Below are 15,955 nucleotides of genomic sequence, written 5' to 3' on the forward strand. Positions count from 1 at the left end.
AATTGATGCCTTTCATGTCTTTAAAGCTTTTTCTACATATTTATTAGAAAAAATATTATAATAAATTGATTTCGTTGTTTTTTGCTGTAATCTTCACATCTTATTCACTCAAAATTATACATGGTGTCCAAATGAAGTGCCAACAAAAAAAATATATAGACGATTATGAAAAGAAAGCTTTTTTAAGCTTTCGATCAGTCGCCTCTTTCACAATTTCAATGTTTGATGCGATTCTTGTGTAGAGTAGCTTAGTGAAGTTGAGATTAGGTTAGGAGCCCTCTTGCAATTTGAATATTTGCAAAAAAGTGAAGATGTGGGGTAGAGTTACGTAATCAAGTATTAAGGTGAAATGTGTTACACTTGAAACTAAGTTCGATTTAATTCACCACTGTTTTATAAAGTTATTACCTACGCATTTATTTAGGGTTGGTATTATTAGTTGGAATACCGTGTTTATTCAAATATGTTACATTTGAAGAACAATGAACAGTCTTTTACTTTTCCACATTGATATTCAAATATTTATTTGAAAAGTTAGTGCAGACATTTTAGATAATAATAAGTAATCTAATATTAATTTTATTTCGAATCAATTTGGCCACCGACACTGATGAAAATTCTCAGATGAGTTGAACCGCGTAGTTTCTATTTTTTAAACTTGTGAATATTTTATTATTTCCATATCCCCAGCAGTAAATATAAATAATTAAAAAGGCTGAATAAAATATGCGTAATTAATATAATGTTCAGATGTGGAGTTTTTCGTAGATTTGTTGGTTAAAAAATTCAGCGGAGATATATCAAATTTCACTTTTAAAATAATGTATCATAAGGTCGAAAAAATGAAATGTTTAGATCAAAGTGGCAAAAACAAAGGGCAGCGCCCGCTCAAGGGAAGGCTGACCCGGACATTTGTCCGGAGCGACAAATCTAAAGGGCATTTTGGTTGTTATTGACATAAAATATTGATAATCAGTCAATCAAAATATATATATTTGTAGTAACTGTAGTAAGTAGGAAAAGGAGTTTCTCTAAATTAAAATTAATAGAGAACTTTTTACGAGCGGTACCGCAATGAAGGTGAAGATTTTTTAGACCAAATTGTTACTGGTGACGAAACATGGGTGGCCTACGTCACACCAGAATGGAAACAACAATCCATGGAATGGCGACATTCATCATCACCCAAAAAAGTGAAGTTTAAGCAAACAATTTCTGTCCGGAAAATCATGTGCACAGTTTTTTGGGACAGAAAAGGAGTAGTGCTATTTCAATGGGAAACTCTAGATCATCCTCCCTATAGCCCTGATCTGGCGCCCAGCGACTACCATTTGTTCCTGCACTTGAAGAAACACCTGGGCGGTCAGCATCTTCAAGACTATAACGAAGTCAAAACAGTTGTGATACAGTGGTTAACAAGTCAGGCGGCAGAATTTTATGAGGAGGGTATTCAAAAACTGGTGCCACGTTATGACAAGTGCCTCAATATTCACGGAAATTATGTAGGAAAGTAGATTAAGGTACAGGCTTTCATGTAAAAATGAAATTATTGCGATATCTTTTCACTTCGTTTTTTAATTCCAAAACGGTACTCACTTAAAAATATGCCTCGTTTTTTCACTTTTCAGTATAACTAACCCTAAAAGCGTATCTCTCAGTGTTTTTGAACTGAATTTTATTTTTTGCTTTTTGGCGAATCTAATCAGGATAATCAGATATTTTGATAGATATAATCTCTCAAAGTAGAGCAATCGAGGAAAAAATATTCACCAGCATGCAGGTAACACTGATAATAACGTGTTAAAAAAATAGGCGCCAGGGATTAACTTAACTTTCACTTTTACTTTATTATTAGAAATTAATATATAGTTAGTTTAAGTAAGTGTCTTCCATGATCACTTTTACTCTTTCAGATCTCACAATAACCTTATTTTGTATTACTAATATTTTTAATAGTTTATTTTGTCAAAATTCTTTGAAAATATTCACTCACACAGATTAAATGTTTAACTACGACTGTGTTTTGGTACAATCGAACTTGTCAGCACCGCGATTAGCCATTTAATTACCTCCAGAGAAATCAATGAGTAATTATCAATCATTTAAATTTTATCCAATTTTAAAACGCAGACTAAAATGTTATGGTAATGGAAGAACTCGAAATATAATATCTTTTATTCAACAGCTTTGTGAAATTGTTGCAGACAAATAGCATTATTATGAAAATTTCAAAGAAATACCTATAAATTCAGTTCAACAAAGTTTTAGAGCAATAGTAATAGTAATAACAATAATTGGTTGGTTAATAGAAACGTTAAATGCTATATGTATCATAATATGAGATCAAAATGTATGGACAACACATTCAATATTTGATCAATAACATCGAAAAAAACCATTACGAGGACAGTATGAGTTAGATTAGAAATGTTGACTCATAAGCGTGCGAGAAATAAATTTCTAGGTGTCTGAGAACAAAAGTTTTGATAAGAAATTGTGAAAGGGAAAAGAGAAAATACAAAATCATAAATTAAGACAACTATGAAATGAGAAAGAAATATTTGACATAATGAAAGTTCATGGAATGAGACGAGAAGAAAAGAGAAGAGGTTGAAAGTAGGTAAATTGTTGATGTAGAGAATAATTTAGAGGTGTCAAGAGTTCAAGAATGAAAGATGGAAGCAAATGATGACTGGAAACGAGGATAATATAGAGAGTTATAAATCAAGACAATTTGAGGAAAAAAATAATTTGATTGATATTTATTTATGTTATGACAAAAAAGTTATATTTCATTGGAAATTGTCTATTATAGATTAATATTTGCAAATATTTTAATTGTTGTTTGACATTCTAATGAAAATTTAAATCTTTTGGAACAAAACGAGTTTTAAGCTTTCTAAACTCACCATTCACCTTAATTTTATAAGTGACACATAATGTGATATTTTTCATTTTTGTCATTCTTCAATACTATTTTCAATTAATTTGATTTCATGATGATTTTTTGTGAACTAAATTAGTGGATTTGGAATCTGATTTTAGACGTGAATAAAAATAAAAAACTTTGTGAATTTAGACTTTTTATTTTCATTTTAACTATTTTATTTTCATTTTAAATCTTACGAAATGTTTTTGATAAACCTCAATTTGTTTAAAATGCATTGATTAATACTATTTTTGAAGTAAAATTGACACAATTAATGTTAAAAAATTTTAAATAAAAATATTGATGATGACAAAGTAAAAAGTGAACATATAGCTAGAGAAATGTAAAGAAAAAGTGGTCTTATAGAAACTATTACTTTCTAATAATTAGCTGAATTATCCGCTATTGAATAAAGTTGAAATATATCACACATTTTGACAAAACAAAGAGACAGTTTGAAATCAAAGTTCTCGAAGATTTGAAGCTACACTTTGATAAGAAGAAGTTCAACAGATTCATTCAATTTTCATCTTTATCTTCACTGTGCGATTTTAATGTTTTTTGTTCAAATAATTACTCACTTAAATATTCTTACGTTTTACCTAATTTCCAACAATTATTAATTATATTATAACCATTCATTCTGTTAAATTTTGAGGAAAATATTATAATCCCTCACATAACCAACCGCAACATAGTGAACAGAGTTTACTGCTACCACTCTCTTTGGTCTCTCGACGATGATAACGTGGTTATCATCATTGGGTGTGTTGTAGTGGTAAACAGTATGAATATTACCTACCAACGGTTTCAGAAACTCGAGCTCAGCAGCTGTTAAGTGTTTAAGTCGATAAGTATTTTATATCAATAGGATTTTTGGGGTTTTTTGACAGTTCATTTTGGAAAAACTCACAATGGTTTGATAACCCCTGAACCAATGAATACAAATATTATATAAAATGGTTGGCTATAAATATCTAGAAATCTAATAAACTACGTTATATCAGAAACAAAAATTAAATTATTCATCAAAGAATGTTAAACGTAAGAATCTACCATTAGACATTGGAAAGTCACTTACCTTCAGTTTATTTCCTCTAAATTTCAAAGCCCTTTGCGTTTTACTTAATTCTTCTTGTATTGCTGGTCCCGGTTGTCTAGCCACTACTTTTCTTAAATTCAAATACAATCTTTCAACTTGCTTCAACTGTCGTTCTCTTTCGATAGCTACTGAGCCTTGTTGTAACAATCGTCTGCAATCATAAAATTGATGCCAGTTTAAAGTTTAGTTCAATTTATATATTACACAGAAATATTTATATCCGTGACTATAGACCAAGGTAGAGGTTATATAAGTATACATAAGCATGGGCGCAGTTATTAAAGAGGGAAGTAGACAAAGTGTTATGCATACGATTTAGATAAACACATTTTGTTCAATTTGATTCAATCATTCTCTAGTTGCTTTTACAGTTGCAAAATTGACAATCGTAATAGATGGAATAAAGCTTCTATGTTTACAATTAAAATACACAAATCTAATTGGGAATAGGAGACAGGAAGACTTCTGCTTTTATAAACTTTGGAAGTTGGCTGCTTTAGAGCTTAAACTGATTATTTTTAAAATTTATCCAGAATATTTCAAATTAGCAATGTCTTTTAAAACTTTTCTCTTGATTAATTGAACCAGTGATTCCCAAAGTAGTCCAGGTGCATACCCGGGGGTTCAGGGGGAACCTCTACAATAGGAGTGTACTTGAATTTCTATAATTAGATCTGATTTGTTGATGAGTTGATAATATGGTGTAAAGATAACAACTAAAACTAGTAATAAGTATTTTGAAAGCGGTTTACGAGGAATAAAGCTTTGGGGAAACTTCTGAATTGAACTTAATGATTTTTGTGATTAACTGTAACGATATTCAAGAAAAATTTGGATTTTAAAACGTATTATTTCGATTAATTTCTTTTCAATTTTTTTTTAAATATTCAACAGAGTTACGCAGTGATGATGATCATCACAAAGCTGAGCAGTACTCGAGTACATTGTACTCAAAATAGTACTCGGGTACTTAAGTACTTTGATTTTAAACCACTCAGTACTTGAAAAATTTCGAGCTCTTTTTATTTTACGGCACTCATTACTGGTAATTCCTACAGTTGTCGAGTAACGAGTACCGAGACAGCGACGTTGACACTCGTAGACTCAGTCTCAGAAATTCTAAATTTATTACTTTAACTAGCTTGTCTTGTCGCTTATTTGAGAGAGTGGAGTCATAGATGATAGATCAATCGACAGATAACAGATCCCAACAAAATTATTTAAAATATAAATTTAAAATTATAAAGTGTTAAATATCCAACAAGACATGTCTTACTTAAAGCTACTTCAAGTTCAGTTCATTTTGTAATTCTAACTTTAACTGAAACATTCACCTTATCTTTCGTTCTTTGATTTGTTTTCTTTTTCAAATGTAGAGGTCATCATATCTTAAAATTAAAATGTAAACTTAAATGGGGATGGACGGAGGAATATTGAATACGTTGGTAGTGAAACTTTCGCTTATTGTCTGTTACAATTACTAGTTACTTATTAAAATTTCTTATTTTTTTGCTCACCTATCCCTTACCCCCTAATTAAAATTATTTAAAGGAAGTACTCAAACTCGTTACTCATTTTTTCACGAGTACTCTCAAAATTTTGTAAAAATTTTAAATTGTTTGAGTACTTTTCATAGAAGTACTCCTCCTCGAATATTTTCTAGCATAAAGGAATAATAATTATAATAGTAAGTAATAATAATTACTTTAGCACAGTACTCTGCCCAGCTCCAGATGATCCTACTTTAAACCTGGGTTATGGTAGGTCATTAAAATGCTGAATTATCTGTATCACAATTTCAGTAAGGAGAAACTGCGAAAGAGAAAGATTTTCGTTGGAAAATTTTTAGGTGGGATAAGGGACATTTTTTATAGGAGGAAGGTTTGTTGAAGCTGGCCCTGATATTGCTCCTCTTCAGGGCTGGGGTTGTTATGGAGTTGTACAGTCCTAGCAGAGAACGAAAAGAGAACTCTAGTAAGTGAAAACAGTTCTTCTTGAAGTGTGTTTTTTTATTGTTTTTTGAAAATCTTATATTTTTTTATTTTTATTGAAATTTAAATGTGGGCGGGCTAATAGAGCTGCGGTTGCATTATTCCGTATCGTCGGCCATTTTGGGAGAAACAGGAAAAATACAGAAGCGATGAAAAAGAGAATGGATCTGTTTTGACAAAAAACTGCGTGAACTACATACCCTTTTAACAATCCTGATATATAGCATGTTTTAACGAATACGATTGATTTTAATTAAGCGAAAAAGCATGATTTGATGTCACATGACCTTTCAATATCCTTCTACAATGCATTAGGTTCACAATAATCAAAAAATGAATTAAAAAATGGATATTCAATGCAATTTTTATTCAATAATCAAACTACAGTATATTGTGCAACTTTTCTGAGTGTGGAAGTGGAAGCGCAAACAGCACATTATACTTTTTCTACAAGTGGACAAACTTGTACTACTTAAATAATACCAATTCTTTGAATTCATTAAAAGTAGTCAGTTAAGGGAATATAGAATCGCGCGAAGTCATTTCAACTAAATGTTTAGCCTCTTTCTCGGTCAAAGTAGTAGTAATAGAGCAAGAGCCCACGACCGCCAGAACCATGTCTGTAACATCAACTATCCAGCAGAAATAGTTATACGAAGTGCTGATATCGATATTGCGGCTATAATGCTTGGTAACATGCATCACCTTAAAAGTGATTCTGTTGTTTGGATGTTTACCGGTACTGGCAATAATTTAAGGTATGTTGACCTTACCAAAATACATGAAAAGTCCGGACAGACAATTTCTCAGAGCTTACCTGGATTTCATGCTATCACAGGTTGTGATTTTAATCCTGCGTTCTTTATAAAAGGAAAATTAAAACCATACAAAAAATTAAGAAGCAATCCAGACTACCAAGAAGCTTTTAAGGACTTCGGTAACAGCGAATTAATTGAAAATTTAGAACATCAACAAAACATTTTTAATATTATTCAAAGATTTATATGAAATATTTACAATGTACCTAATATAATTGAAGTTGATGTCGCTAGACTCCAAATATTTATCGACTCGTATACAGTCTCTGATGTAAACGAAGTTTTTAACCGAAAAAAGTTGCGAAATTTTGAGGCTCGCAATCTACCACCTTGCAAAAGCGAACTATTCCAGCAATTTTTACGAGCAAATTATGTATGTACCATTTGGAAGAATGCCCATTTAAAAAATCCAACAACATATCAACCAGGCAATAACGGTTGGGAATTGAAAGATGACGAATATCAGCTCAAATGGTTTGAGGGAGATCAACTACCAAGTTATGTTAGTGATTCACTCATAACTCAACCAGGTATGTAATGATCATGATGAATTATTGTACAAATATTTGAATGATTCGTAATTGTACAAACTTATTTGTTTTTTTCAGAAACCGATGACGAAGGCGATATTGGCAACGATTGTAACATCGACTGTGGAAGTAGTGATGAAGAAAATGAAAATATTGACGAAAATGATGAAATTTATGAAAATGATTAGATTTTTTTTCTCCGTGTTTCCTTACTCTGTTTTGTATTTTTTGATATTAAAATAAAAATTTTTTACTTTTTATAACCCAGATATCAACGTAATAAAATTATTTTCTCTAGGATATCCTAAGAGATCACAATCGACTAAATACCCGCGCTGACTTTCAATGTGTCTGGCAAGATTAAAAAACCATTGAAATGGTCTGGCTACTAGGGTAACATTTTTTTATAAACCCCCAAGCAACATACATAAAATTCAACTTTTATACTATGACAAAAGTATAATTATAATTTATTATAGAGTTTAGGGGTGTCTAGCAGGGATAGCAACTGTCATAAGTGAAGAAAATAAAAAAAATTGAGGTTTATACTTAGTGAAAAGTAAGATACTATTTTATACACCTTTATTACCTGTTACCTGCTCAAGTAAACGCGATCCGAGGACACACATAGACAAATTTTCAGCTTTTATAAAATAAGGGAGGTCTGGCGGTCGTGGGCTCTTGGGCTATAACTGTATAGACTAAGGATTCAAGAGAGTGACATATATGAATTTAGCCGTATACCTATAATTTAGACATGTCGGTGTGGCCTGCTCAATAGGTTCGATCACATATGCGATTTTCTCCGAACAAAATTCTTTATATATAAATATCAATTTTTTTTATTAACATCCATTGAGAATTCTGCCTATGATCTACAGATATTTTTTGGGCCAGGTAAAAGTCGGAAATAACACAGAAAAAATTCGAATGTAATTTATGCAATTGGGCCTAGTTACTTAACGACTCGTTCATTAGAAAGGTAAAAATCAGGTTCCATTATCAATAATAAGCTTATTAATAACTATTCACGTTTTTTTACGTAATCATCCGCCGACAAAAATGCATCGAATGTAATTTGCAATGAGTTAATTTTAACCTTGAGCTATGTATTTATTTCTTTGTCCTTCTTTTATACTTATGTTCGTTGACCTACACATATTTTTCTACTATTTGCGAAGTATTTCCTATTATATTTTTATTTTCCACATGGTTATACAATATGTCAAGTAGACTGAAGTAACTAATTATTTTATAGTTATTTTCATAAACTTTCAATCACTTGACAAGATATTACAACTCCGATTACAGTTTCTTGTGAATTGACGATAAAAAATGAGGATGGTGCTGTCTTTGATTTAGTAGAAGCGCGTTAAATTCCAAATAAACAGATATTTGTTGCCAGTCGAGAGAATTTTTCCAAGGTCTGGACAGTTGCCTATACAAAATGAACTTCGAAATTTTGTAACTAGTAAAAATATATTATTTAGTTTTAAATTATATTATAGAAAATATATGATTTGGTTTTGTACTTAATTTAGAGTAAATATACTAAATTGTTTTTGATTTATTTGCAGACTTTTACTATTGTTGCTAGATGGTAACTTCTTTTGTTTGTAACAGTAAAAAAATTTTTTGTTGTAGCTTCAGAAAGTGACTTCAGTTTGTCAAAGAAATCTCCAGAGCTCACCAGTCAAGTTAGTTATTTATTGTCAGGATAATAAAGAAGAGAAAACCTCCATAATAACAATCAAATGGACATCAAAGATTAATATATTGTTCATGGCTTTTATAGAAATAGTTTCATAGGCGCCGGCTGTGACGAATTTTATAAAGTTGATATGGCAAATGAATTCTTGGAGGTATGGTTGCTCTCAAAATCATTTTCGTTGCCAGGACATTGTAGTTTGTTCAGGAAGAATTTAATAATGATTTTGGTCACCCAAGATTGAATATCTGCTCTGTGACGAAACTATTGTTGCCCTAAAAACCATGGGGTTTTTAGGGCAAATCACAAAAAAATAAAAAAGCAAATCTCTTTAGAAAGATAGATAGAAAATTGAAATAGAAAAAATACATCTAGCAAAAGCTAATGCATTTTACGATAGAGAACATGCTAAAAGATCAGCCAGGCTTCAAGCAAATTTGCATATTTCTTTCTTTTTGAAAATCTGATTCCATCTAAAGCTGTTCAAATACTGTGGCGAGGAGTCGAAAAATTGGCTTGGCTCATAAGAAGTAAATGAGAATGAGTGAACTAAGTGAAATCCCGAAGGTGAAGAAATGAGAAAAGGCTATTTGTACATATTCAAATTATGTATTTTTCTAAGAATCAACACCTTTATCTAGAAAAAAATCAAAATCATCTGTCACATAAATATAATTCTTATTGTTTATTTATGCTGTTTTTTTGTAACAATAAACAGAAATTGACTCATTAAACATGACTTAAACTTGAGGAACTCTTCGTTTTTTGGACATTCATCGTTTTTCCCAGCAGAAGCATATGATTGACTGACTTTTAGAGTAATACTTTTAAAAAGGAAAGTCACACAAAAAAAAACTTATTAAATATATGTATCTAAACATCTTAATTGGAATTTAACTATTTGTTCAAAAGATAATCGTATATTGAGAATTCAAAGTTAAAAACCTCATTTCGGAACATTTTCACGTGTTGTCTTCATTTATTATCGTAATATGATTTTGAGGTAATTAAAATATAGGACCTTCAACTGAGATTAATATGACAATTAAAAATTGAATACTTTAAACCTTGAAGGGTTAAATAAATAATGGTACCTTAAAGTTAACGAGACACAGGAACTGAATAAAAATTTATTTTTTCTTGACTGAACTATGAAACAAAATTAACACAACTAACACTTCAATTATAAAAGAAATCACTTCGTAGAAGCTTTAAGATATGCTATTAAGTCTATCCGGTCATTAGCCTTTTTCAATCCGGCGAACACCATCTTGGTACCTGGAATAAACTTTTTCGGATTTTCAAGATATTCAAATAACGTATCTTCAGTCCATGTAACTCCTTTCTGTTTATTCGCATCGGAATAACTGTAGCCTGGAGATAATCCAGTTTTTCTTCCTATTAATCCATAGAGGTTAGGACCTGTTTTGTGTTTTCCACCTGCTTCGACGGTGTGACATTGAGCGCATCTCTGTTGGAATATCTTTTTACCGTTTTCTACATTACCCGCTGGTATTCCCATCAGATGAAATTTTTACAAATATCTATTGATATTATTGCAATAATCGTTTAATTTTCGCACTTCCCGTTGACATTGTCATTTTTAATTAAGGCTCGATTCGTAGTAATGACAATTGTTCTGAAATATGTCAAAATGAAACCATAGGAAACATGGATGAATACTTTGGCAGAGAAAGTGCCACACATCATCTAAAAGGCACTTAAGGCAAAACGATCTTGACCGATTCTACATTCACTTAGCTGAGTGCTTTTAATGGCATGAAGAGAATCGAAAAGCGTTACTTTTCTGCTTCGAAAATAGTTTGCGATACTTTCATATGAATTTTAATTGTTTCAGAAGAATTAGAAACGAACAATAAGAAAGAAAGTGATAAAAGTAAAAGAGAAATGGATCAATGAGGAATGCGAAGAGATAGAACGGAAATATGACAATTTCAAAATTAATGAGAAAGCTGGATAAATAGTAGGAACCAGAAAGCAAAGACCGAACAGCTTATTAGTGGATAAAGATGACAAAATAATCATAAATACTCAAAGGAAATTAGAAAGATGGACAAAATATATATAACAATTTTTTGATGATAACGGAATAGCAAGATCAACATCAGAAACAAGGAATTTGGAAAGTGGATTAGATATAACAGTAGGAGAAATCAAACATACACTCAAAATATGAAGAATAACAAGGACCTACCGAACTACCGGTAGAACTACTTAAGTTATTTGAGGAAAACCAATCACAAATCCTGGAAAATCTTCTCAATACTATTTATAAAACAGGCACTATCCCATCAGATTGGGTAACATCCGTTTTCTTAACAATCCCCAAGAAAACAAATGCCCGAAAATGCGAAGAGTATCGGAGACTATATCACAAATGAGTCACACACTCAAGACATTCTTGAAAGTTATACATACAATAATTTATCGAAAACTGGAGGAGGGAGGATATGAGTGACACTCAATTTGGAGAAATGGACTTGGTATTAGGAATGCCCTTTTCAGTATTAATCCAGCGTTACCTTTATGTTAACAGAGAATTTCATACGAGCTTTATTGATTACGGGAAGGCTTTTGATAGAGTTCGACGTGCGGAATTGATACATATACTGAAAGAAAAACAACTAAGATTACAGAGACCTCGAAATAATAGAAACAATTCAGATAGCCAGGATGAATATAGAGGGATGGTTGAATATTATCAACAATACTTTTCAATATATATTCGGAAGTAATTATCCAGGAAGTACTAGCAGTAGAGGAAGCGGGAATTCGACTCTGTCTTAATAGCGGAGAATATAGAAGACCTTCATGGATTATTATCTTTATCTGATAACGCCTTTTTTCTCCAGTTCTTGATGTTTTTCTCTTTAAGGTCTTCTTCCACTACTTCCCTCTCCCACCAGCGTTTCCTTGGTCTCCCTCTAACCCTCTTGCCGTCTAATATCTTCGATGGAACTCGTTTTAAGAGTTTGTGACTCATTGAAAAGTGTTAAAGTCCATGGTTTGATCTCCTCTTCCATTCTAACTCTGTCTGCTTTCCTCCAAAAATTCTTCTTATTATTTTCCTCTCTCAGATTTCAAATTTCTGTTTTATTCGTCATTATCCAGGTTTCAGATGGGGTGGGTTTCAACATTGTTTTATAAATTCAAACTTTCGTATATCTGGATATTTCTATCGATGTTCATATTCTTCTAAGCCTGTCTGCTCAGCTGTCACTTTTGGCAATTCTTAGTCGATTTCCTTTTCTTCTTGGCATTTATTATCTGGTAGTAGACCCAAATACATAAAATTTTCTACTTTCTCGAATTCTATTAACATCCTATCATGTTTATGTACATTGAAATTGGTTTTTGTCTTACTTATCACTATTGAAGTACAAGTCTGCCTCTCCTGCTGCTGTTATTAGTTGTTTTGTGTTTTTTTTTCAAGATTTCTTCTGTTTGTTGCTATCAACAATGAAGAGATACAGCTGTGATTTATTGATCTTGAAAAAGTATTAGACAGAATCAATAGAAATGACATTGAAAAATCCTGGAATAAAGAAGAATAGGAGAAAAACTAATAAACAGAGTAAGGGTGATATATAGACGAAAAATTATGACAGAGGTATCAAATATGTATGCTAGAAACAACAAAAGAAGTAAAGAAATGATGTACATCAAGCCCATTATATTTGAGTGTTTGATGAAGAAATAAAAAGAGCAAAAAAAATAGAACAAATATCGGAGATATAATATTATGCAGACATGACATGTTAATATTGGCAGAAGATGAGAAATGCGAAATAAATGAGAGAACTGGAGCAGCTGGAAGATTATTCAACGCAATTGTCACACAGTTTCTAGCTGGAAGGCAATTATCAAAAGAAATAAAAACCAAAATGTATAGAAACGTAGCTATACCCGTATTGACATGGAACAAAGACAGAGATTCACACAGAACAGACACAAAAAAAAGGCACAGAAATGAGATTTCTACGAAAAATAGAAAGTAAATTAAGATACAAAATAGGGAATAACATAATAAGATTATTGAGCTTATATGTTATGAAAATTGGAATACGGAAGATATTAAGGCAATAATTTTTCAAGAATCTCGGCAAGTTTACCGCAGGATACATTCATGCTATAAAAAGCCAGAAATTACAAACCAAATTATGGCAATCACTGGAGTTAATGAAATTGACTGTAATCAGTCAAGTACGACTACTTCCGAGGTATAACAACTGAATAATAATGTTAATGAAAATGTCACGAAAACTGCGTTGGCTCTCATTTCTAGTGGCATTAAAATAACCAATGCTCAAAATTGCACTTTTAATATCATTATGAATCTACCACAAATTAAAAATATGTGGGATGCAAGAATGAAAATAACGTGCCTGTATGTTATACTGTACTTATACTACTTAGTTTTAGTTGTTTAATAAATTTTATTTGCTAGTAAATATATTAATACATTATTTAAAAATGACTTGTTATTTGAGGAAGGCCGAAAAATTATATGTATAACATGGAAGCAAAGTCCCTTTTCCTCATTTGAATTATTACTACCCGACGCGTTGCGTAGTTTCCACGGGAGAGAAAGTAGCCCTTTCCTCCTTTGTTATACAAATAGCTTTTATTAAACCTCGAGGTCATTGAGGTGACTTGGAATCACTACTTACTTCAATAGAAAGAACACAGCTGAACATTTATAAACGAGGCTATGAAAATCAGATCGTTCATAATCAATGATTAATGAAGTAAAATGACATGTCGGTATGTCAGTATATGTGTGTATACCATACGAGGATGTTACCATAGCAACGAACAATAATTTATTAGAAGTGTAAGTGTAAAGTTTGACGTCAAAAAAGTAAACCAGAGTTACGTAACAATAAATTAAAAGAAAAACAATGTCTATCGAAATTGTGAAATTGAAAAATTGGAGTATCGAGCCATCATCAAGTACCTGTATTTAAAAGCGTTAAGAGATAAGCAGATTTAGGAAGATTTGCTTAATACCCTTGGTAATCAATGTCCTTTGTATGCGACCGTGAAAAATTGGACTGCAAGCTTCAAAAGAGGTAAATTTTCCATTAAAGATAATGACCGATCGGAAAGGCCAGTTTCTGTGTCAGTCCCCGAAAATATCGATGCAGTTCATGACATGATTTTATCAGACCGTCGAATTAGGCTAAAACGGAAATATGAGGCACTGAATATTTCATAGGAATGCGTTCATCATATAATTCACGTCAATTTGGACATGAGAAAAATTGCTGCAAAATGGATCCCCAAATGTTTGACAAAAGCATGCAAGGGTAGAAGCATCGCGTTCGATCTGTGCTCGATTGGAAAACGATGTAGACTTCTTAAACCGGATTTTTACTATGGATGAGACTTGGTACATTTCTACGATCCAGAAACAAAGCAACAATCAATGGAATTGCGACACTCTGCTTCTCCAAGACCTAAGAAGTTTCTTGTACAAAAATCTGCTGGAAAAGTTCTTGCTTCAGTTTTTTGGGATTGCCATGGAGTAATCATGATTAATTTTTTGAATAAGGGTAGAACAATAACTGAAGATTACTATTCGACATTACTGACCACTCTATGGGTAAAAATTAAAGAGAAAAGACGCGGAGAGCTATCCAAAGGTGTTTTGTTTGTGTCCCTGTACACAAATCTTATGTTGTCATGCAAAAAATTCGTGATTTAGGGTTTGAATTACTAGAACACCCCCCTTATTCACCAGATTTGGCTTCGTCCAACTATCATCTCAACTGAACAAAAATTTAAAAGGTCGTAAATTTTCTTTCAACGAGGAAGTAATAAAAGCTGTGGAGGTCTGGTTTACAGAGCAAGAAGAAACATTTTTTTTGAAAGATCTAGAGACGTTGCAGGTTCGCTGTAATAAATGTATAGAACCAAATATTTGGTTCTATAGTAGGCTAATAATTTTTCAATATATCCTCGTATATGTAATACACCTATGTCAATAGTTTCTATAAGCGGAAGCTGATCCGACTACGGAAGACAGAATGGCAACGATTTCTCTATCTTCCGAGGTTTCACCTCGGTTTTGCGCATTCTCAAGCATGCGCCTTATAGATAAAGTATGTCGAACGAGAGAGAAAATACCAACTGTCCATATAGGAGTATTACATATATGGTTAGGTTAGATTAGGTCTGTCTTCAAAGTAATTCATTCAAGAATCTTTTATACAGAACCTTTGGCTCTCTTGTTCATATATTGTACAAAGGAACAGTAAATATTAATATTATTATATGGGAAAATATAACTTACTTCTGTAATATCTGAATTTTTTGTAACAAGTCCAAAACTTCTGGATCAGACCCAGCCAATTTTCTCCATCTGTGTATATTCAAAGGATTTTGAACTTCTTGTTCTAAAGCTTTACACTTCAATCTACTTTTTGTTAAATCCCTTTCCAAATGGAAAACTTCGTGGCGTAAATCAATCATACTCGCCATTGTTTTGTTAATGTGATTTTTTTCTTGTCTAAGACGTTTTATTTCCAATTTTAGCAGTCTAATATCATTCAACCTCAATTCATAATGAGTTTCGCCTGAAAAATTAATACCAAAACATAAACAAAATGAATATGCAACGAAAATTTGTAACAATGAAATAATTCATATTTTGTGAGGACTTTACCTCTGGCTAACGTGGCTTGAAGAATCACAATTTTTTCATTAAGTAGAGCAATCTCGTCGTTTCTCCGTACTAATTGAGATCCAAGAATGTCCCTTTCGTTCATCAATTGATCTAAATCTTTTGCTTGATCCTTGATCGTACGATTCAAGCTCTAAAATTAGAAGAGTATTTAAAAAATAACAATTCCAA

General features: G+C 31.9%; 2 protein-coding genes across 2 annotated transcripts in view; both read right to left on the reverse strand.

The window, feature by feature from the left end:
• The window catches only part of LOC130901744 (cilia- and flagella-associated protein 58-like), a 29,975-nt gene that overhangs the window by 1,391 nt on the left and 12,629 nt on the right, over positions 1-15,955 (reverse strand). Inside the window, exons 9-11 of the mRNA XM_057813316.1 lie at positions 15,767-15,917; positions 15,395-15,677; positions 4,011-4,182 (exon numbers count right to left, since the gene is read on the reverse strand). Coding sequence (XP_057669299.1) covers positions 4,011-4,182; positions 15,395-15,677; positions 15,767-15,917 — 606 coding nt within the window. The remainder of the gene's footprint in view (positions 1-4,010; positions 4,183-15,394; positions 15,678-15,766; positions 15,918-15,955) is intronic.
• On the reverse strand, positions 10,206-10,657 carry LOC130901745 (cytochrome c-like). The gene has a single exon (XM_057813317.1). It carries the CDS (start codon positions 10,598-10,600, stop codon positions 10,274-10,276), a length of 327 nt encoding a protein of 108 aa, XP_057669300.1. The 5' UTR covers positions 10,601-10,657; the 3' UTR covers positions 10,206-10,273.

This window comes from Diorhabda carinulata, chromosome X, assembly GCF_026250575.1.
Source record: "Diorhabda carinulata isolate Delta chromosome X, icDioCari1.1, whole genome shotgun sequence".
NCBI lineage: Eukaryota > Metazoa > Arthropoda > Insecta > Coleoptera > Chrysomelidae > Diorhabda > Diorhabda carinulata.